The 26,665-nt window shown below is 41.5% G+C and overlaps 1 protein-coding gene across 1 annotated transcript; it reads right to left on the bottom strand.

Moving 5' to 3' along the window:
* Positions 1–25,305, bottom strand: LOC118387015 (N-lysine methyltransferase SMYD2-A-like). The gene is made up of 12 exons (XM_035775101.2): positions 24,917–25,305; positions 9,807–9,870; positions 7,533–7,643; positions 5,118–5,178; positions 3,873–3,997; positions 3,657–3,724; positions 2,688–2,790; positions 2,036–2,146; positions 1,792–1,927; positions 1,413–1,587; positions 585–693; positions 1–422 (listed from the first exon to the last, which is right to left on the bottom strand). Exons 1-12 carry the CDS (start codon positions 25,084–25,086, stop codon positions 339–341), a joined length of 1,317 nt encoding a protein of 438 aa, XP_035630994.1. The 5' UTR covers positions 25,087–25,305; the 3' UTR covers positions 1–338.
* Between the last annotated feature and the right edge of the window lie 1,360 nt (positions 25,306–26,665).

A 26,665-nucleotide genomic window follows, 5' to 3' on the forward strand; every position in this document is an offset into this window, starting at 1 on the left:
AACTGAGATGTCTATTTAATGGCAATTCTGTGGATGATCTATTCTCATAAAACACGTATCAAACAGTTTGACAGGAATCAAAAATCTGCTCAGTACAAAGGTATTCGGTATTTAATAACTGCACTCGTAGTCAAGACCTCAAATGTATAAAATATTTTAACCACATAATTAAATAGATGATATCTCCATGACTTTACCGTTCTCAGCACAGTAGGTGTGCTTTAAAACCAAGGAGAAGGGAAAGTACCATACACTGAAGCCCTTTGTGTGAGAGAGAGAGAGAGAGAGACAAAGAGAGACTTCATTTCTGTTACTCCCAGTGTGTGAGGTCACTTTGTTTATTTCTGCATCTTGATCTCTTTACGAAGCTCTATCAGATACTGATGATCCTTCCCATGAGCCACCTCCATTATGGCCATCGCCTGGACGCACGCACACACACAAAGAGAAGAGTTTAACGGTCTGCTATGTCTTTCACTCAAATTGACAGATTCAAAAGAAGCATATATGTTCATTTCTCTCACTACATGTTATAACAAGTAGCCGCTATGGAAATGGAACTAACAGGCTTCTAGTAATGTTACCTTCTTCAGGGCGTCGATGCCAGATAACTTTCTCTCCAGGCCCAGGTACAGACGGCCCAACTTCAGATACATGGAGGCCACATTCATGGAGTAGGGAGGGTACAGTATGCTAGAGAGGTCAAGAAAAGGTATATGGTTACTATACAGCCATCAGCTGACCTAGACAGGTAAGAATCATCACGGTACAAACCTGGGGAGATAAACATTACAGCTATACTGTATCAATTTGACAGGTGAGGAAACAGATCATAACCTAAAGGGTTCTAGGTGAAAATGGATCCGTTTCTGTAGGGTTCTAGGTGTTTGTATGGATCAATCCTTTAAGGGTTCTATGTGTATGTATGGATCAGTACTTGAAGGGTTCTATGTGTATGTATGGATCAGTCTTTGAAGGGTTCTAGGTGTATTATGGATTAGTACTTCAAGGGTTCTATGTGTAAGTATTGATTATTCCCTAAAGGGTTCTATGTGTATGTATGGATCAGTACCTGAAGGGTTCTAGGTGTATGTATGGATCAGTCCCTGAAGGGTTCTAGGTGTATGTATGGATCAGACCATGAAGGGTTCTATGTATATGTATGGATCAGTACCTGAAGGGTTCTAGGTGTCTGTATGGATCAGTACCTGAAAGGTTCTAGGTGTGAATATTGATTATTCCCTGAAGGGTTCTATGTCTATGTATGGATCAGTACCTGTATGGTTCTATGTGTATGTATGAATCAGTACCTGAAGGGTTCTATGTGTAAGTATGGATTATTCCCTGAAGGGTTCTAGGTGTAAGTATGGATTATTCCCTGAAGGGTTCTATGTATATGTATGGATCAGTACCTGTAGGGTTTGAGGACCTTCTCTCCATAGCGGATGGCTTCGTCCCAATCCCCCATGTAGAGACACACTCCCATGGCCTGGTACATCATGTGCAGCATGTACACGTTGGAGTCCTCAAACACCTCACCCATCTTGTCCAGGCTCAGCTGGCACATCTCCATTAGCTCTCCAGGGGGTGCTCAAGAGTCAAGGTCAAGACTGAATTTACAGAATCAGGAACTTAGCCAGTGAAACTGTAAGCCAACTTCTACGCTGTAGATATTTGAGCTGTTGGGCAGAAATTAAAACCTATAATATAAGACACTTATTTGCATCTCTAAACTCGTCCACTTTAACCCAGATTGAGAGGCTACATGGAGAGAAGGACCACAAAGGATATTTTTCTGATGTTTTTCTGCTATTTGTTTGGCAGAACGGAACTCTTTGATGGTGTTCCTAGCGTAGCGCATCATGCTACTGATCTCCTCCGGTCCTGGAGGCTTGTTTCTCTTACGCACCTTCAGCTTCAACTTGTCCTAAAACAATTAACATTTGGGTTTAAAATCGTAATTATTATATTATTCAAATATGAATATTCAAGGTTTAGGAAGTAACTGATGATCATACATCAATCAGCCTCTTACTTTAGATTTGGTTTTACACTCTTTGCAGTCGCAGGTGAAATAGTAGGCGTCTCTCAACCTCTCATTTCTGTCTGCTGTAGGGTAGAGGAGGTCTATGTAGCTGGTGAACACCTGGGAACACACACACAATGCATGTATAAACATTCACCATTTAAGTTACTATTCATACAAGTTGTATATTGAGATCAGTGAGATCTATTTCATATCGGCTCAGCTTTTTTGATCAGCAGTCCTCAGAACAGGTTTTAAAATAACCCTGCAGAGCTGTTTAATCAGCTGCTGCTGTGTCTGCTCCTTCTCGTCCTCCCTCCCTTCATCTTCTGAGACGCCACTAAGCCACACACTCCACTATCTACAGTATGTTCCTCAAATGCCTCCTTGCCAAGATGAGAGACACAGACGAGACTACTGCAAGCCACCTATGACCTAACTTCCTGTCACCTGTCTACAACCAACCCCGGTCATGACAAGGTTCATTCCCACTATGCACTTCTCTGACTCAGCAGCGTACTAGCAATTCAATACATGACACTGTTGCCCACTTCTACCTGCCCCTTCCCTTAACCCCTCAATACTCTCCCCCTTCCTACCTGAAACATTGAACCTTGACACCAACCCACCACTGCCTTACAACAGCTGTCCCCATCCTTACCTCTTCCCCAGGGGTCATGTCCTGCACAGCCCGGACCTCGGCCACATTCCCCTTGTACGTCACTATGACGTTAGGGCAGCAACTGTGGTTTACCAGGGCCACACTGAGAGAGACAGAAAAGGAGATAGATGAGGGGTGAGCATGGGAACAAAGAGGGAGAGAAATGGGAAATAAATGGGAGACAGAGAGAAGGGGAAATGTACAGAAGAGAGATGCTAATAACATCGCCATAGGAACGACAAACACTCCCAGAGGGAACAACTTCATCATAACTGTTTACATATATTTGTTTGTGTTAACATTCACTATATAGACTATACTGAGGTCACAGAGGCCTCTCTTTTTGGTCAGCGGTCTAGTTTACCCAGATGCGAATTAAATAAACTCTCTCATAGCTAGCCAGCTGTGCCATGGCACTGGCCCACTCATCAAAGGGAGTGGGATATTATTTCTTCCAATGCCTTAAGAGTACGCGCTTAGCTGTTGTGGTGGCCAGGATAAGCCATCTCTTTTCAAAGGAAACATACAGTAGGCCTCTCTTATATGTGTCGGGCCCTAAATGGTGAGCTAGGCATGGGCCTATGGAGAGAACGAAGGACTGAAAAGAACTACCACAGGCTGAGTGGGCAAATACAGACACTTTACTACACACTCACTATCCAAGGAGATTTATAACCAAACAGACCGTGTGTGCGTGACACCATTTTCAAATTGCCCACCACCACAGAAGGGAGTTTCCTTTTTATGCAGGTCTAGGATTCGCTTTCCCTTGTGTGTGTGTGTGTGTGTGTGTGTGTGTGTGTGTGTGTGTGTGTGTGTGTGTGTGTGTGTGTGTGTGTGTGTGTGTGTGTGTGTGTGTGTGTGTGTGTGTGTGTGTGTGTGTGTGTGTGTGTGTGTGTGTGTGTGTGTGTGTGTGTGTGTGTGTGTGTGTGTGTGTGTGTGTGTGTGTGTGTGTGTATGTATTCTTACTCAGGGTAGACTGCTGAGCCCATTTTCGACAACTCCTCATCCTCCACTGTGAAGCCATTACAATTGACCTGGAAGACAGAATAGGGAAGGAGTCCCAGAATGGGTACAGACCTACAATAAGACAGAAACTAGAGGGATACTGAGGTGATATGAAAGACAATAGTTTTTCTTTGTAATTAAAACTGCAGAGAAAATGTGAGGGTGTGTGTGTTTTACCTGTGAGAAAAGTGTGAGGAGGGCTGTTTTGCTGGGGAAGTCCAGGTTTTTGGAGTAGAACTGGTGCAGGCTGGCTATGTCTCCCTCGTTCATCTCCCTCTTCTCAATGTCTACATCGTCTATGTCTGAGAGACACAATGAAGGAGGGATGGATAGAAGGAGAGAGACAGAGAGAAACTCACTTAAAGATTGTGTAAAATATTACAAATGATGGTGTCTCCACAAACATTATTGTCGAAGAGATGTATGAATAAAGTTGGCTGTAAACTTCTGCTGCTCTTACTGCTGTGGACTCCCTGAGAGGGTCTTTCCTTCCATGCTAATCCTTGGACAGCTGCAAAGAGCTTCCAATAAAGAGTCCCTCCCCCACCATTCATATTTCAAACCTTTATTTCACTAGGAAAGTCAGTTAAGAACAAATTCTTATTTTCAATGAAGGCCTAGGAACAGCGGGTTAACTGCTTTGTTCAGGGGCAGAACGACAGATTTTTACCTTGTCAGCTCGGGGATTCGATCTTGTAACCTTTCAGTTACAAGTCCAATGCTCTAATTAATTGTATGTTCAATGTATGTAAAGCTGCTGTGCATTCAGGATGAATGGATGTATTCTATAAGGGGGACATTCGTTGGAAGGCTCTGGTAAAGGCCTGGTAGAGGAGAGTGTCGGGTAACATTTCTCACTAATGTATAAATAGAGAGGGCCAGCTTGACAACACTACTCTGTCTCTCTGAAGACTAGGTTTGAAGATAAGCTGTTGTTCAAAAGCAATCAGTATTAGGGCCAAAAATGGGATGAATGACAACTACACTAGATTACATTATACTGTACATACAGTATATCGTAGCGACCTAAACCCAACACCTAACAACCTTCTCATTATGTTTTGGATGTCTAGGCTTAACTGCTAAGGGGTTGGGTTGACAGTCACTGGACCCGGATACGGGTCCCGATCGGGGCTACACCCCAGATTTGCTACATTGGTGTAAGAAGTGAGTTATAGCGTGCATGAGGCCATCGGCTAGGCGTGTACATTTGAGGGACTTGGTACTGAACGTGACACAAAGTAAAGGAAGATGCAACGATAGTGTAATGAATTCGGGGGGGGGGGTCCGAATTCATTACACTATCTTCCTTTACCATGATGAAAGAGATGTAAGTCTCTCACACAGAACGACAATAAGCAGACAACACAATGGAACACTCAGTGTATCGACTCATTCTCTCTGTGGGTGTTTTGTTAGTACGTGATTCCAGCTCTCCAATCAGCAGCAGCTTCTCTGATGTACTCCTCTCTTTCTGGGCTTTCTGCAGAAACAGACAAGAGACAGTTGAGTTAACACCCTCTGTCTGCCAAAATAAGCATCCCAAAACAACTAGCAGCACTAACAACACAGATACCATGCAGGCCTTAAGCTTTCACTGCAGTGGTCTAAATCAGGATCGCACAGAGTGTTTCTTGGTAGTCTTAAATAAATCTACTTTGAAACACCTCACACACACACGGTTATGGGCTTAAAAAAGAAGACACCTGCACCATGTCAGATATAGAGTTGAAATGTCTTACATTGAGTTTGCATCCCAATATGACACTTTATATACATCACAGAAGACTGAAACATAACAAAACCATTTGACATAGAAAAAAAATGATTTTGGCATTTATTAATTATGAAATTAGGCAGCCCCTACTCTTCCTGGGGTCTGGCAAAACTAAGGCAGTTATACAATTTGAAAAATATTACAATAAATTCATTACAGAATTTACAACACACTAAGTGTGTGCCCTCAGGCCCATACTCTATGTTGCTTCATAGTCCTCGCTGTTACATAAGATATATTTTTATATGTTTTTTAAAATCTTATTCTACTGCTTGTATTAGTTACCTGATGTGGAAAGGTTTTATGTAGTCATGGCTCTATCTAGTACTGTGCGCGTCCCATAGTCTGTTCTGGACTTGGGGACTGTGTGCTAGTCGTTTAAACAAAGCTCACTGCTTTCAACATGTCAATACCTTTCTCAAATACCAGTAGTGATGAAGTAATCTCTCCTCTACTTTGAGCCAAGAGAGATTTACATGCATATTACTAATGTTTGCTCTCTGTGTACAACCAAGGGCCAGCCATGCTGCCCTGTTCTGAGCCATTTACAATTTCCCTAAGTGTCACAACTCCTACCGAAGGGCGCTCCCCTTCCTGGTCGGGTGGCGCTCGGCGGTCGTCGTTACCGGCCTACTAGCTGCCACTGATCCCTTTTTTCCCCTTTTCTGTTTATTGGTTTCACCTGTGTTTAGTTTAGGCTGATTGGTTGGGCTTTATTTACCAGCAGGCCCACCTGCTGGTTGTGCGGGATTATTCCATGTACATGTCTGTGTGTCACGGTTGTCCGTGTGTTTGGGTTTTTGCTGGACTGTTTAAGTCCCCCGTGTTTGGGGCATTTGTTTTGGTTGGCATATGTTCACCGTTGTGGTGCATTAAAAGAACACCCTCTGTGTTCTGTTAGACCACAATATAGCAGGGGGTGTAAAGCCATAACACATACGTTTTCCAGCAGCAGACTATGGTCGAAAAGGTCAAAAGCCGCACTGAAGTCTAACCAAACAGCCCCTAAAATATTTTTATTACCAATTTCTCTGAGCCAATCATCAGTCATTTGTGTAAGTGCTGTGTTTGTTGAATGTCCTTCCTTATAAGCGTGCTGAAAGTCTGTCAATTTATTTACTGTAAAATAGCATTGTATCTGGTCAAACACTATTTTTTCCAAAACTTTACTAAGGATTGGTAACCGGCTGATTGGTCAGCTATTTGAGCCAGTAAAGGGGGCTTTGCTTCCCTCCAGGTCTGAGAGCACACCCTTTCTAGTAGGCATAAATTGAAGATATGGCAAATAGGAGTGGCAATATCGTCCATTCCTCAGTAATTTTCCATTCTATTTGTTGCTGACATGTCATGCCTAAGTTTTCTAATCTTGCCAATGAAAAAATCATTGAAGTAGTTGGCAATATCAGTTGGTTTTGTAATGAATGAGCCATCTGATTCAATGAATGATGGAACTGAGATAGCCTTTTTCCCAAAAGTTAATTGAAGGTGCTCCAAAGCTTTTTACTATCATTCTTTCAGTGTAGTTTCTTCTTCTTTTTACTCAGTTTAGTTACATGATTTCTCAAATTGCAATATGCTTGCCAATCTGTTGTGTAGCCAGACTTATTTGTCATTCTTTTAGCCTCATCTTTCTCAATCATACCATTTTTTAAATTCCTCATCAATCCATGTGGGATTTAACCGTCCTTTTCTTCCTCTTCTTAATGTGTGCATGCTTATTAGTCATTGGGATAAGCAATTTCAGAAATGTGTCAAGTGCAATGTCTGTTTACTCGTCATTACACACCACGGACTAACAAATATGTTTTACATCAGCAACATAGGAATCACGACAAAAACATTTTGTACGACCTCTTACAATCTTCAACTAAATCATTCGCAAGGAGATTCCGGCAAAAATATTATTTGAAGATATTAGACCAGCCTTTGGGAACTTTGGTTGTCCTAGATACGGCTACTATATTGTGATCACTACATCCGATGGATCTGGATACTGCTCATCATCACACTGGTAGAGTTACTGGTAGTGACTGTGGAATAGAGCTACTTCTCTCTCTCACCTGTTTGGCGATTATCCTAGCCACCAGTCGGACGGACTCAGACGGACACCATTTCTCCCCGTACGCTATCATGGCCCCGCACTCCAGCTTGTGCATGGCCCAATCCCCTTTCTGAGGAACACACACAGGAGTTATGTTTAAGAATGTTGGGCCACTATAGGTGTCCATTTGATGCTAGCCTCCACTCATACTCCGTTTGTTGTCATTGAGTGATTGGATGGAGCGTGCTAAAGAGATAGTCAGACAGCATGCAACTCCACAGACTTTAGATAATATTACCCCCTATTACCCCCCTGTGGGATATTTAAGATACTCTTTGAAGAGGTAGGGTTTCAGACGTACACCCCCATTACTCATGCCCGACAGAAAAGTTCCCCGACCACATTAAGCCACAATTCGAAACAACCAGTCTTTAGGGATGGCCCTAACCCAAACTATATGCTTTCCCCTACTGATATAGTATATCCTCTACCCCCTTAACTACCCACTCCAAACTAACTCCACTACCCAAGCCCCATCCATGCCCTCAGCCATTCCTGGAACTATAAGCATTCTGCCTACAGGATATTAGTGACACAATATCTGCCCTCTAATATAAAACACACAGGACTTCACATTCAGAACTGAGAGTATACAGTATAGACACTGATGCTGGAAGAGAATGCAATGTTAGGTACTTGTCTATAGCATGCATGCATGTACAGTACCAGTCAAAAGTTTGGAGACACCTCCTCATTAAAGGGATTTTTTTTAAACTATGTTCTACACTGGAGAATAGTAGTGAAGATATCAAAACTATGAAAAAACACATATGGAATTATGTAGTAACCAAAAAAGTGTTAAATAAATCAAAATATATGTTATATTTGAGATTCTTTAAAGATTATTTTCCTTTGCCTTCATGACAGCTTTGCACACTCTTGGCATTCTCTCAACCAGCTTCATGAGGAATTCACCTGGAATGCATTACAATTAACAAATGTGCCTTGATAAAAATTAATTTGTGGAACTTATTTCCTTCTTAATGCGTTTGAGCCAATCAGTTGTGTTGTGACAAGGTAGAGATGGTAAACAGAATGTAGCCCTATTTGGTAAAATACAAAGTCCATATTATGTCAAGAACAGCACAAGCAAAGAGAAATGACAGTCCATCATTACTTTAAGACATGAAGCTCAGTCAATCCTGAAAATGTCAAGAACTTTGAACATTTCTTCAAGTGCAGTCGCAAAAAACATCAAGCGCCATGATGAAACTGGCTCTCATGAGGACCGCCACAGGAAAGGAAGACCCAGAGTTACCTCTGCTGCAGAGGATAACTTCATTAGAGTTAACTGCACCTCAGATTGCAGCCCAAATAAATGCTTCACAAAGTTCAGGTTACAGACACATCTCAACATCAACTGTTCAGAGGAGACTACGTGAATCAGGCCTTCATGGTCTAATTGCTGCAGAGAAACCACTACTAAAGGATACTAATAAGAAGAAGAAACTTGCTTGGGCCAAGAAACACGAGCAATGGACATTGGAAAGATTTCCATCTGTCTTGGTCTGATGAGTCCAATCGCCATGTCTTTGTGAGACGCAGAGTAGGTGAACGCATGTGTGGTTCCCACTGTGACGCATGGAGGAAGAGGTGTGATGGTGTGGGGGTGCTTTGCTAGTGACACCATCTGTGATTTATTTAGAATTCAAGGCACACTTAACCAGCATGGCTACCACAGCATTCTGCAGCGATACGCCATCCCATCTGATTTGCGCTTAGTGGGACTATCATTTGTTTTTCAAAAGGACAATGACCCAAAACACACCTCCAGGCTGTGTAAGGGCTATTTGACCAAGAAGGAGAGTGATGGAGTGCTGCATCAGATGACCTGGCCTCCACAATCACCCAACCTCAACCCAATTGAGATGGTTTGCGATGAGTTGGACCACAGAGTGAAGGAAAATCAGCCAACAAGTCCTTCAAGACTGTTGGAAAAGCATTCCAGGTGAAGCTGGTTGAGAGAATGTCAAGAGTATGCAAAGCTGTCATTAAGGCAAAGGGTGGCTATATTGAAGAATCTAAAATCCAAAATATATTTTGATTTGTTTAACACTTTTTTGGTTACTACATGATTCCATATGTGTTATTTCATAGTTGAGGTCTTCACTATTATTCTACAACGTAGTAAATAGTAAAAATAAAGAAAAAACATTGAATGAGTAGGTGTGTCCAAACTTTGACTTGTACTGTATGTACGTGCAATGTCATCACCACCATCATCATGTCTTACCTGACATTTCACATTGCAATACAACGCTTTTTTGCACTTCCCGCATTTTGCCAAGCCCTCCTTCCTATGGGTGACAAGACAATGGGTTAGTGGGGAATGAGTACTAAAACATCCATAGCTTCTAGTCACATTTTCAACCTAATACTGTTACAAACAGGGCATTACAGCCAGGTAAATACTGCTTCACAGAGCCCATTGGTATTCTATCATGACACAGTTTAGCAGCCACTGCCAAACATAGTAAGGAGTCAATTCCATTTCAATTAACTTCCTTTATTGACTGAGTTGAAATGGATTTGGCCCCAACCCTGAATATGGTTCCTGATGAACATGGCATTACACAACTGCTGTAGAAACACACACATGACATGTATGGCTGAGACATGACAGTCTGTAGTTGATCTTCACAGTCACATTTTGAGTGCCGGTTCAAAGAGAGAGAAAAAGGCAAGACAACTGGTGTCTTCATCACTGTGTGTTGTGTGTATCTGTCTGTGTGTGTTGTCAGTTTTACGGAGCAACCCATTCCTCCTGAGGTGGGGGCAGGAGTTGTTAATGGGGTTTCTCCCGTCGTAACCGAGGGGGACTGTAGCCTTTGAAACATTCTGGGGTATTAATAGATGTGCCCTTTGAGTTGGACCAGCTGCCATTTCAGACACAGAGAACAAGAACAGTAGAAAGCCTACAAGTGGCGTGTTTGGAGTTATCTAGTTCCTTTAGGGTTATGGCTAAAGACTGAACCATTGGTCTCAAGATGAAACAACTGTACTAATCCCGCAGGTGTTGTCTACAGACAAAAAAGGGGTTGCAACTTCCAAACGGTTGTTTTTTACTCTCCTTTTTGACTAAAGAGCAGCATCGTCAATCCATCTATTGTATAATAGTGACAGACTACATTACAGCAATTAAAGCAGCTGGATATCTCAAATGTCTCATGTAGAAGAGAAGAGATAAAAAATCTATAAAAACCTGCTATGTAGGATCTTAATTGATCACTCTTTTGTTGCTGATCATTTTTCTGCACAGCAGGAAATGCAAACTTGCAGTGTAGTCGAGGTTTAAAAAAGCTACTGAAGTTTGTAATTTAGACTTTAAAATATCAGACTTGATTTGCCCTAATAAAAAACTGATCAACCCCTAGAAAAAATGTCCATTATTTATAATCTACACTACCATTCAAAGGGTTGGGGTCACGTAGAAATGTCCTTGTTTTCCATGAAAACATACATGAAATGTGTTGTAAAATGAATAGGACATATAGTGAAGACGTTGACAAGGTTATATAAATAATGATTTTTAATTGAAATAATAATTGTGTCCTTCAAACTTTGCTTTCGTCAAAGAATCTTACTACATTTGCACAAACGGTATATGGATTTTTTCTATTGTGTTAATGACTGTATGTTTGTTTATCCCATGTGTAACTCAGTGTTGTTGTTTGTGTCGCACTGCTTTGCTTTATCTTGGCCAGGTCGCAGTTGTAAATGAGAACTTGTTCTCAACTGGCCTACCTGGTTAAAAAACTTATTTTAAAAAATAATAATAATATTCCATTTGCAGCAATTACAGCCTTGCAGACCTTTGGCATTCTAGTTGCCAATTTGTTGAGGTAAGAGATTTCACCCCATGCTTCCTGAAGCACCTCCCACAAGTTGGATTGGCTTGATGGGCACTTCTTATGTACCATACGGTCAAGCAACTCCCACAACAGCTCAATAGCGTTGAGATACGGTGATTGTGCTGGCCACTCCATTACAGACAGAATACCAGCCGACTGCTTCTTCCCTAAATAGTTCTTGCATAGTTTGGAGCTGTGCTTTGGGTCATTGTCCTGTTGTAGGAGGAAATTGGCTCCAATTAAGCACAGTCCACAGGGTATGGCATGGCGTTGCAAAATGTGATAGCCTTCCTTCTTCAAGATCCCTTTTACCCTGTACAAATTTCCCACTTTACCACCACCAAAGCACCCCCAGACCATCACATTGCCTCCACCTTGCTTGACAGATGGTGTCAAGCACTCCTCCAGCATCTTTTCATTTTTTCTGCGTCTCACGAATGTTCTTCTTTCTGATCTGAACACCTCAAACTCAGATTCGTCTGTCCAATAACACTTTTTTCCAATCTTCCTCTGTCCAGTGTCTGTGTTCTTTTGCCCATCTTAATCTTTTCTTTTTATTGGCCCGTCTGAGATATGGCTTTTTCTTTGCAACTCTGACTAGAAGGCCAGCATCCCAGGGTCGCCTTTTCACTGTTTATGTTGAGACGGGGACGTCTGTTTCTCAAACTAGACACTCTAATGTACTTGTCCTCTTGCTCAGTTGTGCACCAGGGCCTCCCACTCCTCTTTCTATTCTGGTTAGAGACAGTTCGCACTGTTCTGTGAAGGGAGGAGTACACAGCGTTGTACGAGCTCTTCAGTTTCTTGGCAATTTCTCATGTTCATTTCTCAGAAAAATAATAAACTGATGAGTTTCAAAAGAAAGTTATTTCTTTCTGGCCATTTTGAGCCTGTAATCGAACACACAAATGCTGATGCTCCAGATAATCAACTAGTCTAAAGATGGCCAGTTTTATTGCTTCTTTAAATCAGAACAACAGTTTTCAGCTGTGCTAACATAATTGCAAAAAGGTTTTCTAATGATCAATTTGCCTTTTAAAATGATCAACTTGGATTAGCTAACACAACGTGCCATTGGAACACAGGAGTGATGGTTGCTGATAATGGGCCTCTGTACGCCTACGTAGATATTCCATTAAAAAATCTGCCGTTTCCAACTACAGTAGTCATTTAAAACATTAACAATGTCTACACTGTATTTCTGATGAATATTATGTTATTTTAATGGACAAAGTTGTGCTTTTATTTAAAAAACAAGGACATTTCTAAGTGACCCCAAACTTTTGAACGGTAGTGAATATCCTTAATTTGCATTGACTTCCCATTCGCCAGTCTCTAATCAACTATCTGCGCCTGTTATGCACAGCAGGTGTGTCTTCTTCAGTACGTGTTCTTAATTTGTTTGTACCGCACTGATGAAGACATAAGGCTGAAACGTACGCCCTGTTCCATTTTTATATATATATAGCACCTTCCACTTGTGAGAGTACTTTTTCAACTCTACAGATATTTTCTCTCCCACGCACCGGCCACCTTTCATTTTAGCCTTCCTTCCATTTTAGCCTGAGCGCAAACTGGCTAAATACTGGCTTTCCCCATTAATTATAATCTACATTCACATTTCCTATTGCTGCAGGATTATTTTCCTTCTGTAGCAAACTGGCACAAATTAAGGGAAAGGTTCACCCATTTTGGATGTTAAATTATTGTTGTGCATGCCTGAGTGATGTTTTATCGATTCCCTGGGTAATTTCATGTTTTCATGTGTATCTCAGTTATTGGCATTCAAGCAGACAGAAATCAATGACGTATGACGTAGCAATGTGATAAAATTGCTCTCACCACACTGGAAGTTAATAGGAATATGACTTTTAGATTGTGAAAACGTCTATCATACCTGTCAGATTTCAATACTGGCCGATGTAATAACTCGGGAGGATGTCTTCTCTCGAATGAGAAATATATCATATTTTTGCGTTTCCGCAGCACACGGTTGCTAAATTCATAATTTTTCTATTTTTTATCATCACGCAATCCCTTCTCAAAGTCCGTATATATGTTGAGAAGCGTGCCTATTTTTCTCTAAAGTACATAATGTCACAATTCCAAAGATATGCGATATTATAGATAGCAAGTTCGTCATCTCATATCTCAGAAAATATTTGTAATGTTGTACTTCTTGTTGATGAGATTTATGCTAATGTTGGGTTTTTGAGCTAGCGCCCAATAGACTCCCATTCACTTCTTGAAGGAGAGCGCTCTTTGTCCCAGAATCGCCCAGAATGCACCGTATGGCCCACTGATGTAGCATGGGCAACGTTTCCCATCTCCTCAAAAAGTATATCTGCCAATTGTAAATGTTTGATTCCACTCTGTGAGGCACATCAATCTGCAGGTTGAATATGATGAGATTGTAGACTACTAAATTGGTAGGTGATTTTACAACTAACTAGATACTTTACCAGCTGATATTGTCTTTGATATTATTGTGTGTAGCTATGTTTGCTAGCTAGCTAGCTACCTAGCCAGCCCATAAAGAGAGCATTGCATTATGGATTTTGTAGTCAACTTGAGCTGCAACAGATTTCCACAACGATCTTTCGCGTTGCTACCAACATTATAACCCCCAAATGATACATTTCTTCACAAAACATTTTTTTCTCACATATTAGTGTTATTTAACACCAGATAATTAAAGGAATGAGTGGATTTTGTGTGTTTTTCCTTTAAGATCCTACATCTATAGCATTTACAAAGACATGTTTCACTGCAGGAAGACAAGACATCTCTTTTTTTCTTTTTCTCAGATAGAAGCACAAAAGTTTACTTGAACTTTTATACTTGTCTCTAAAAAGGATGGGGATAAGAGAAAAGGTTAAGGTTTAATGAATAGCACACAGTATATTCTCCTTTGAAAAGTCTCTCTTGATAAAATGAACAGACACTTTGGCATTTCAGAAAGAGAACATGATACAGATCTAAGAGCATAACAACATAAGACATAAGCTACATATGAGAACCAAAGGCAAAGGGGTTCTTATCCCATAAATAAATGGTGCCCTTCATGACAGATGCTGATCATACAGCAATATAATATAGAATACAAATGCAAATCATCCAAATATAGCAGTAATCTGTCAGAACAAATTGTTCTTCATGTGACTTCTAGGAGAGGTTATTTTCTGCCAAGTAATTGAATGAAGTGAACCACCACCAAATGCATAAACAAGGACAGGTCAGTAGTCCAGCTCACAAGGGCACATTTTTAATTGCACAGAAAGAGAACTGAAATGTTAGAATAATTAAATAGGCATTCATATTTGCTATGTTATCCATTAAGGGTGAGATATTGAAATGTATTTACTACTAGGCTATAGCAAAGACAAGCAGCCAGCCCCAGAGAAACTGTCACAAAGACAAAGACAAGCAGCCAGCCCCAGAGAAACTGTGACAAAGACAAAGACAAGCAGCCAGCCCCAGAGAAACTGTCACAAAGACAAAGACAAGCAGCCAGCCCCAGAGAAACTGTGACAAAGACAAAGACAAGCAGCCAGCCCCAGAGAAACTGTCACAAAGACAAAGACAAGCAGCCAGCCCCAGAGAAACTGTGACAAAGACAAAGACAAGCAGCCAGCCCCAGAGAAACTGTCACAAAGACAAAGACAAGCAGCCAGCCCCAGAGAAACTGTGACAAAGACAAAGACAAGCAGCCAGCCCCAGAGAAACTGTCACAAAGACAAAGACAAGCAGCCAGCCCCAGAGAAACTGTCACAAAGACAAGCAGCCAGCCCCAGAGAAACTGTGACAAAGACAAAGACAAGCAGCCAGCCCCAGAGAAACTGTCACAAAGACAAAGACAAGCAGCCAGCCCCAGAGAAACTGTCACAAAGACAAAGACAAGCAGCCAGCCCCAGAGAAACTGTCACAAAGACAAAGACAAGCAGCCAGCCCCAGAGAAACTGTCACAAAGACAAAGACAAGCAGCCAGCCCCAGAGAAACTGTCACAAAGACAAAGACAAGCAGCCAGCCCCGGAGAAACTGTCACAAAGACAAAGACAAGCAGCCAGCCCCAGAGAAACTGTCACAAAGACAAAGACAAGCAGCCAGCCCCAGAGAAACTGTCACAAAGACAAAGACAAGCAGCCAGCCCCGGAGAAACTGTCACAAAGACAAAGACAAGCAGCCAGCCCCAGAGAAACTGTCACAAAGACAAAGACAAGCAGCCAGCCCCAGAGAAACTGTCACAAAGACAAAGACAAGCAGCCAGCCCCAGAGAAACTGTCACAAAGACAAAGACAAGCAGCCAGCCCCAGAGAAACTGTCACAAAGACAAAGACAAGCAGCCAGCCCCAGAGAAACTGTGACAAAGACAAAGACAAGCAGCCAGCCCCAGAGAAACTGTCACAAAGACAAAGACAAGCAGCCAGCCCCAGAGAAACTGTGACAAAGACAAAGACAAGCAGCCAGCCCCAGAGAAACTGTCACAAAGACAAAGACAAGCAGCCAGCCCCAGAGAAACTGTGACAAAGACAAAGACAAGCAGCCAGCCCCAGAGAAACTGTCACAAAGACAAAGACAAGCAGCCAGCCCCAGAGAAACTGTGACAAAGACAAAGACAAGCAGCCAGCCCCGGAGAAACTGTCACAAAGACAAAGACAAGCAGCCAGCCCCAGAGAAACTGTGACAAAGACAAAGACAAGCAGCCAGCCCCAGAGAAACTGTCACAAAGACAAAGACAAGCAGCCAGCCCCAGAGAAACTGTCACAAAGACAAAGACAAGCATGACAAACTAGAGCACAAACTGTTCTGGAAAAGAGCCCTGGCCACACTTCAAGCTCATTATTGTGGTAGTAGGAGAGCAGGGCACCAATGAATGGACAATATATGAAGAGTTTAACTCAAAAACCCAATAAATCCATTGTCAGAAATGTTGGTAAATTAGCTTTTATTGTTGAAATAAATTCTGAAAGATATATGTGATTTTTTACTATATAATCATGGCATGGGGTTGTTCAATGTCAGACATGTACGTGTTTAAAATGTATCTTCTTGATCCAAATCAGTCAGGTTTCAAGACTAGTCATTCAACTGAGACTGCTCTTCTCTGTATCACGGAGGCGCTCCGCACTGCTAAAGCTAACTCTCTCTCCTCTGCTCTCATCCTTCTAGACCTATCGGCTGCCTTCGATACTGTGAACCATCAGATCCTCCTCTCCACCCTCTCCGAGTTGGGCATCTCCGGCGCGGCCCACGCTTGGATTGCGTCCTACCTGACAGGTCGCTCCTACCAGGTGGCGTGGCGAGAATCTGTCTCCTCACCACGCGCTCTCACCACTGGTGTCCCCAGGGCTCTGTTCTAGGCCCTCTCCTATTCTCGCTATACACCAAGTCACTTGGCTCTGTCATAACCTCACATGGTCTCTCCTATCATTGCTATGCAGACGACACACAATTAATCTTCTCCTTTCCCCCTTCTGATGACCAGGTGGCGAATCGCATCTCTGCATGTCTGGCAGACATATCAGTGTGGATGACGGATCACCACCTCAAGCTGAACCTCGGCAAGACGGAGCTGCTCTTCCTCCCGGGGAAGGACTGCCCGTTCCATGATCTCGCCATCACGGTTGACAACTCCATTGTGTCCTCCTCCCAGAGCGCTAAGAACCTTGGCGTGATCCTGGACAACACCCTGTCGTTCTCAACTAACATCAAGGCGGTGGCCCGTTCCTGTAGGTTCATGCTCTACAACATCCGCAGAGTACGACCCTGCCTCACACAGGAAGCGGCGCAGGTCCTAATCCAGGCACTTGTCATCTCCCGTCTGGATTACTGCAACTCGCTGTTGGCTGGGCTCCCTGCCTGTGCCATTAAACCCCTACAACTCATCCAGAACGCCGCAGCCCGTCTGGTGTTCAACCTTCCCAAGTTCTCTCACGTCACCCCGCTCCTCCGCTCTCTCCACTGGCTTCCAGTTGAAGCTGGCATCCGCTACAAGACCATGGTGCTTGCCTACGGAGCTGTGAGGGGAACGGCACCTCAGTACCTCCAGGCTCTGATCAGGCCCTACACCCAAACAAGGGCACTGCGTTCATCCACCTCTGGCCTGCTCGCCTCCCTACCACTGAGGAAGTACAGTTCCCGCTCAGCCCAGTCAAAACTGTTCGCTGCTCTGGCCCCCCAATGGTGGAGCAAACTCCCTCACGACGCCAGGACAGCGGAGTCAATCACCACCTTCCGGAGACACCTGAAACCCCACCTCTTTAAGGAATACCTAGGATAGGATAAAGTAATCCTTCTCACCCCCCCTTAAAAGATTTAGATGCACTATTGTAAAGTGGCTGTTCCACTGGATGTCATAAGGTGAATGCACCAATTTGTAAGTCGCTCTGGATAAGAGCGTCTGCTAAATGACTTAAATGTAAATGTAAATATCTCTTGTTGCTTTCATTTCAGAGAGGCAAATAATCATGTTTTTTTGCTAAATGCTAATGTTTTACACAGTGAAATGTAACAACTATCTACATTTGTTATAAAGAAAAGCACAATCGATACATATGTGGCATCAATAATAAAAAATATATACTTAGTAATGTGAGATCTGTATGTAAAACATTTACATTTGGCAATTTCGTAATTCAGCAGATGCTCTTATCCTGTGTGACTTTGCGACTGTGTTGTCATGTTTTGCTGCCTTGTTATGTTGTTGTCTTTAGGTCTCTCTTTATGTAGTGTTGTGTCTCTCTTGTTGTAATGTGTGTTTTTTCCTGTATTTATACTGTATTTCTTTGTATATGTTTTTAATCCCAGGCCCCCGTCATTGTAAATAAGAAATTGTTCTTAACTGACTTGCCTAGTTAAAATAAAGGTTAAATAAAATAAAAATTCTTACAGTAAGTGCATTCATATTTAGATAGCTAGGTGAGACAACCACATACAGTATCAATGTCAAATATACAGGATACGAAACATTCCATTGCAGCCGAACAACGGACACAAAGCATTTGCCACAAAAAACAACATTTTCATACACACAAAAATCGATGAAACAAAAATCTGAGAACAGTAATATTTTACACACATAAAGGTACCCGTAAGCAATCATTTCTGATTTTTTTTAAAACACAAGTGTGAAATATTGGTGGATATAGTGTTTTGGAAATAAACTATTCATATTCAGAGTAGTGTAAGCCAATAGTGTCAGTCTGAATATATGGCAAATACTCATTCGAAGGCTATGATGTATAAATCAATCCTGATATGACAGATCTAAGAGAGAAACAGTGGGGCATGTGGACCTGGGTGGATATGTGATTCAGATGTAGGATCTAAATCTTATCACTCTTTTGTTGCTGAGAATGTTCCTGCACAGTAGTGTGTTTGACTTGTAGTGCGTCTGAGTTCTAAAAAGGATTCTAAAGTTTGTCATTTCCCCTTTGAATTTTCAGACTAGATTTGACCTAACGAAAAATGTATCAACACCTACAACAATGTCTGTTCATTATAATCCACATAATAATTCACATTTCCTGATACTGCGGGATTATTTTCCTGCTATAGCAAACTGTCTCAAACTAAGATCTGACATCTTTATGTAAGGGTGTTGTATTTGTATTTATTAGGGATCTGCATTAGCTGCTGCCAAGGCAGAAGCTACTCTCCTTGGGGTCCAAACACATTAAGGCACTTACTGTACATCACACATCAAACAAAATATAAAACAGTACATCATATAACATTATTACACCACTACATATCTACAATATAAAATGTATACCACTATACAATAATATTACAATGTAAATGTGTGTAGTAGCGCTGACACTATTTAGTCGACTGGTCGATTGTTTGGTCAACAGGCTGTTGGTTGACAAAGAATGTTTTAGTCGATCAGTAGCAAATATATATTTTTTAATGATGGCACACAAGACACGTGTCTGATTCACTAGTACATGTACCGTTAATTCCCATCATTTCTCATCTACAATGTTTGTTTGGTAATGGTACTTTCTGTTAATGCATTCAGTATATCATTATTACAGTCTTGCTGTTGTCATTGTAGGAGTGGACACGTTGTTTGCAGAACGCACAACCTAGGCTGAGAAGAAAGTTTGAAAATGTGTATATTCATCTGTGCCTTAAATCTGATTCTACTGCTTGCATCAGTTACCTGATGTGGAATAGAGTTCCATGTCGTCATGGCTCTATGTAGGACTGTGCGCCTCCCATAGTCTGTTCTGGACTTGGGGATTGTGACGAGACCTCTGGTGGCATGTCTTGTGGGGTATGCATAGGTGTCTGAGCTGTGTGCTAGCAGTTTAAACAGACAGCTCGCTGTGTTCAGCTTGTCAACACTTCTTACAAAAACAAGTAGTTATGAAGTCAATCTCCTCCACTTTGTCAATGAGAGATTGACATACATATTATTCATGTTAACTCTCCATGTACATCTAAGGGCCAGCCATGCTGCCCTGTTCTGAGCCAATTGTAAATGTCATAAATCCCTCTTTGTTGCACCTGACCATACGACTGAACAGTAGTCCAGGTGCCTGTAGGACCTGCCTTGTTGATAGTGTTGTTAAGAAGGCAGAGCAGAGCTGTATTATGGACAGACTTCTCCCCATCTTAGCTACTGTCATATGTTTTTTGACCATGACCAGTTTACAATGCAGGGTTACTCCAAGCAGTTTAGTCACCTCAACTTTCTCAATTACCACATTATTCATGACAAGATTTAGTTGAGGTTTAGGGTTTAGTGAATGACTTGTCCCAAATACAATGATTTAAGTTTTTTTTAAATATGTAGGACTAACATATTCCTTGCCACCCATTCTGAAACTAAATGCAGCTCTTTGTTAAGTGTATAGTGTTGAGTCATCAAAAAGTAAAGGGCCTAGACAGCTGCCCTGGGGAATTCCTGATTGTACCTGGTGTCGTGTCGTTGGCGTCATTAAAAGTGAAAACTGTTATTTTATCAAATCAATTCTCTGTAATTATTATTACGTGATTAAACTAATTATGTAAATGTAATTAACTAGGAAGTCGGGGTACCAAGGAAATTCTTCAGATTACAAAGTTATAATTGTCCTAATATAACTCTTCAGATATGTTAATATCTGATCAATTAGTCTTCTAATTAATGAATTATTCAACTCACGTTAGTCTCATTTCAAGTGTGGTAAATTATTGGTTATCTGCACGAACCCAACCTTTACTATGAATCATCCATACACCAATTGTCTATCATTTATTTACTATAACTAAATAATCACAGAAATGCTTAAACAAACAAACAGTAGATCTGTTACTACCAAATGATAGGGAAGATTCCCTAGTGAGCTAAGCCGATATGACGGCTTGGTGGACAAAGGGAAGTGAGTGTGGACTGAGCGAGAGTGGGAAAGACAAGAGGGATCACTACACAGTTGACAATTATATTAATTGAAATACTAATCCTTTGCACGTGAACGCTCACTCATTCGGGAATAATTGTAATCAATATATATTTACGCCCAGGTGTCATCGTGATCTCTGTTGGAATCGTCAGTACATCTGCTGGAGAGTCAGTTCATCTGCGTCTCTTTCTCTCTTTCTGGTTCCCTGAAGATCAAAGTCTTTCTTGGTTCGAATGGATACTTCAGAGTACCATTCAGAAAACTTCTCATACAATACATCTTTCAGAGGTTGTCGGTAATAGCATCCCAGGGTTACATAATTTATAGCTGCAGACTAGCAATTAGTATCTAAGATTTGCTCTTATTCTGTCGGGATCGATAGTCTCAGAGTTGAACCATTTCCAGCCGTGTAGCCAATTTTAATTTTTTTATTTCACCTTTATTTAACCAGGTAGGCAAGTTGAGAACAAGTTCTCATTTGCGACCTGGCCAAGATAAAGCAAAGCAGTTCGACACATACAACAACACAGAGTTACATATGGAGTAAAACAAACATACAGTCAATAATACAGTAGAAAAATAGGTCTATATACAATGTGAGCAAGTGAGGTGAGATAAGGGAGGTAAAGGCAAAAAAGTAAAACACTGGAATGGTTGATTTGCAGTGAAAAATGTGCAAAATAGAGATAGAAATAATGGGGTGCAAAGGAGCAAAATAAATAAATACAGTAGGGAAAGAGGTAGTTGTTTGGGCTAAATTATAGATGGGCTATGTACAGGTGCAGTAATCTGTGAGCTGTTCTGACAGCTGGTACTTAAATCTAGTGAGGGAGATAAGTGTTAACAGTTTCAGAGATTTTTGTAGTTTGTTCCAGTCATTGGCAGCAGAGAACTGGAAGGAGAGGTGTTCAAAGGAAGAATTGGTTTTGGAGGTGACCAGAGAGATATACTGTACCTGCTGGAGCGTGTGCTACTGGTGGGTGCTGCTATGGTGACCAGCGACCTGAGGTAAGGAGGGACTTTACCTAGCAGGGTCTTGTAGATGACCTGGAGCCAGTGGGTTTGGTGACGAGTATGAAGCGAGGGTCAGCTAACGAGAGCGTACAGGTCGCAGTGGTGGGTTGTATATGGGGCTTTGGTGACAAAACGGATGGCACTGTGATAGACTGCATCCAATTTATTGAATAGGGAATTGGAGGCTATTTTGTAAATGACGTCGCCAAAGTCGAGGATTGGTAGGATGGCCAGTTTTACAAGGGTATATTTGGCAGCATGAGTGAAGGTTGCGAAATAGGAAGCCAATTCTAGATTTAACTTTGGATTAGAGATGTTTGATGTGAATCTGGAAGGAGAGTTTACAGTCTAACCAGACACCTAGGTATTTGTAGTTGTCCACATATTCCAATGCTCCACGTGGTATGGTTAGGATTTCAATAACTATTCGCAATCACAACTCACGCTGTGGGTTTGCTTAGTCTAAACTATTCACAATCACAGCTCAAGCTGTGGGTTTGCTCAGTCTTGGTACTCAAACCTGTGCCACCTCAGCTGACACTGGGGTATGCATGGTCTCAAGAGGGTCTCAAGAGGGTGGTCTCAAGAGGGTTTCCTCAGGGGGGGGTTATTCGTAACAGTAGAAAAGGTGGTTCTATGATGCCTGATCATGTCTGTGCCCACAGGGGCAGGCCAATGACTTAGTTCAACTTGAAAGGAAATAGAATTCTCTCACATTTAACATCATATTACATAATTTTACAAATAGTTTCATCTTTACTCATTCATTTTATACAAGAATTAGATGCAAACCTCATAATTGAGAAATATACACATTCAGAGATTTAGTTATGTGTGTTTACTGTCCTCTCTGAGGTCACCAAATGAAACACACTCGTCATACCCATCCCTTAACTGTCCACGGGCCATTCATTCCCCCCTTTCTCACAAGTGGACATTTTGTTTCATATTCTCATTTTGAGAATTTAGGAGTTTGCCATGTAAAATCCTTTTTTCTCTCTGTGTCTCTCTTTCTGCATGGCCAGGGGGGGGAGAGTCTCTGCCAGGAATTTACGACCTGAGATAACAGAAACTGGGTGTAGGAGAGAGTGGGAAGCCATGATCTATACCCAGAAAGGGCCATGTCAAGACACTGGATTATGTTGACTTGCCTAGTTAAATAAAGGTTAAATAAAATAAATAAATAAAACATGTTGGAGAGGTTTCCATTAAAGAACACCCTGTGTGTTCTGTTAGACAGTTAACTCTTTATCCACAATATAGCAGGCGGGGTAAAACCCTAACACATACGTTTTTCCAGCAGCAGACTATGGTCGATATGGTCAAAAGCCACACTGAAGTCTAACAATACAGCCCCCACAATTTTTTTATCATCAATTTCTCTCAGTGCTGTGCTTGTTGAATGTCCTTCCCTACAAGCTTGCTGAAAGTCTGTTGTCAATTTGTTTACTGTAAAATAGCATTGTATCTGGTCAAACACAATTTTTTCCAAAAGTTTACTAAGGGTTGGTAACAGGCTGATTGGTTGGCTATTTAAGCCAGTAAAGGGGGATTTACTATTCTTGGGTAGCGGAATGACTTTTGCTTCCCTCCAGGCCTGAGGTCATATACTTTGAAGTAGGCTTAAATTGAAGATATGGCGAATAGGAGTGGCAATATCGTCCGCTATTCTCCTCAGCAATTTTCCATCCAAGTTGTCAGACCCCGATGACTTGTCATTGTCGATAGACAACAATATTTTTTTGTAAGTGTCAAACTACAGGCCATGAGTAACTTGGTCAAAGAATAATGGCACCATTTGTGGCGCTGTTGTAAACAGACTCACTTAAACGTTCATATCCGCCCCCTCATTGGACCTAGAGAACATTTTTATGTAGGTGTCTCTCCTCATGCTAAACAAATTTGCCTCAAGGACCCATAAGGTCTGTCAGGATAGATTTTCCTCCATCTTGGAAATGTTTTGAAACCTTTGAATAAATGTATTTTCATTAACTATAAGTCTAAATATCACCAAATTCGGTATGCAGACCCAGGGTACATCTCTTTGCTTTCAAAAAGCTAATAAACAGTTACATGATCTAGAGCATGGTCAATCAAGTTAATGTTTCAACATTTTCAAAACACTAATCAACTATTGATTTATAACACTGGAGAGTTACCATAAGGATGCTTTCTCCTGTGAGATACATTCAGCCTCTTGCGAATTGAAGGAAAATAATGAATCACAGAGAGAAGAAAGATGCATTATTTTATATATGTGTTTTTATTGTTCCATTTTTCTTTGAGATGCCTGGCTTGGTTTTGATTGGTTAAGAGATGGCTGAGTTATTGCTAAATCAGGAAATCAGATTTTACATGTCCATTTAACTCCTTTGTAAATCCACTTGCCATCACTATCATGAACATCCCTAAGATGAACCTCACTTGGTTTAGTATTGATACCTCAAAAAACAAGGAAACTATTAACAACTCATCATTTCAACATGTAAAGCATATGCTAATGCTCAAAATCATCTGCAATCATTTTCTCCTCAAGAACCATATATCAGATACACTGCAGATGTAGTATTTTAGACTCATGATTGCACATAGAAGAAAACAGTTAGTACATGATAGAATGCTTGCTTTGTTACCCAACTGATCCTGTCCTTTTCTGTCATCATGTGAAACCAGGCATGGCTGCTTGCAGCTATACACATTTACATTGTAGCTATTAAGCAGACGCTCTTACAAAGAGTGACAGGATGAATGTACTAACTGTAGGCCTAAGGTAGCTAGCTAGGTGAGCAAACCACATATCACAGTCATAACAAGCTCATTTTTACTAAATAAAGCAGCTATCAGCAAAGTCTAAGAAAAGACAAGTGTTAGTCCAGTAACGTTAATTACTGTTTCTCTTCTTGCGACAATTGTGAGCTCACACTGGTTGCTGTGATGAACTCACCTGTGATACACAATCACAGTCAAATACATCCGTTATGGCGAGGAATAAAACATACATGACACCAATCAAACAAATAGGCTAAATGACGAATCATGAGAAAAGTGGTTGACACTTGTCACCGTGGAGTGATAGATAGCCTACCTTGTGAAGCAGAATTCACAGTTAGAGCCTCTCTCGCTGGCAGTCAGGACGTAAGTATATGGAAGACTAGCGAAGAGAAGCTCCCCAACTTTGAAGGGTCTGGTGACCCGGAGTCCTCGCCCTTTGCCCGGACTGACGAACCTCTCAATTCCCTCAATGCTCTCCTTCATTCTGTCGCTTATACAGTAGGTCCGCCGAAAGAACTTCCTTCCGAATTCCACTATTCACCAAGAATCAGCTACAATAAACCCACGTTTAGCGCTGCAATTGCCTACGTGTCGTTAGAATTACACCGGTATGGTTTAGTGCCCCTTTCCTACAAAAGCGACAGCGTCACCGCCCCCAATAACGGTTCATACATGGTAACATCATCGCCGCATCCCTCACGGAAATCCGGAGGGGTCATAAAGTCCGCCCAAAATAAGCTTCTCTGAGCACCGGACATAGATCTGCGGCGCCGCGCAACTCATTGTCGTTAAGAATATGATGACACATTTCTATCATGTGCAATACACATTTTAAATTCCGACGGAGAAGTGGGTAAAATATGTCGTGTATTTAACACAAGTATTAATGATTTGATTCTAATCTGGATAGAACAAAGTATCTTAGTCTTCATTGATTATGAATAATAATGATAGGCTAATAAAAATAATTTCATTCAGTTTTTTTTCTTCAGAATTCTCATGACATATCCTGATGATGGTAGAGTTCTAAACAACCTTACATCAAACGTATCAGAGTCACAAATCAACAATGATCTATTTCATGCGCTGAGATATTAGCAGGATTTAAATGACCGTCATGGTCCTCATGTGGCAGGAGGTTCATAGGGAAGACCGGGATGGTTCTAACACTTTTCACCTTTTCGTCAGTTTCTCAGAGATCGTTTATGGTAGTGTTTTCAAAACTTGATACCAACAACCTACAACTGTCCTTTATAACGTGGTTATTATATATGTAAATCAAACTGCAAATGCATGGTGTTGTCTTGAATTGTTACAATTTACCCGATGATCTTGTAACATAAAAAAGGGCATAAATTATGACATGCAACTAATTATTGAATGCCTTTATTTAGACCATGAGAGCATCATTGCCATGTTTTGTTTGGCAGAAATAATAACACGTTTATTATTTTACCCTCTACTAAATGGTCTTTCTCAAACAAACAAAATCTAAGCTTATCATCTTCATCTGAACGTGTGTGTGCGTGCGTGCGTGCGTGCGTGTGCGTGCGTGTGCGTGTGTGTGTGTGTGTGTGTGTGTGTGTGTGTGTGTGTGTGTGTGTGTGTGTGTGTGCGTGCATGCGTGTCTGTGTGTGTGTTTGTCTGTGTGTGTGACTGAATGTTGCACACTTCCGGCGTCGACAGAGATGGCCGCCTCGCTTTGCGTTCCTAGGAAACTATGCAGTTTTTTTTTTTTTTACGTGTTATTTCTTACATTAGTACCCCAGGTCATCTTTGGTTTCATTACATACAGTCGAGTAGAACTACTGAATATAAGATCAGCGTCAATTCACCATCAGTACGACCAAGAATATGTTTTTCGCGACGCGGATCCTGTGTTCTGCCTTTCAACCAGGACAATGGAATGGATCCCATGCAGCGACCCAAAAAAACGACTCCGAAAAAGAGGGAAACGAGGCGGTCTTCTGGTCAGACTCCGGAGACGGGCACACCGTGCACCACTCCCTAGCATTCTTCTTGCCAATGTCCAGTCTCTTGACAACAAGGTTGATGAAATCCG

The sequence above is a fragment of the Oncorhynchus keta genome, chromosome 8 (assembly GCF_023373465.1).
Source record: "Oncorhynchus keta strain PuntledgeMale-10-30-2019 chromosome 8, Oket_V2, whole genome shotgun sequence".
Taxonomy (NCBI): Eukaryota; Metazoa; Chordata; class Actinopteri; order Salmoniformes; family Salmonidae; genus Oncorhynchus; species Oncorhynchus keta.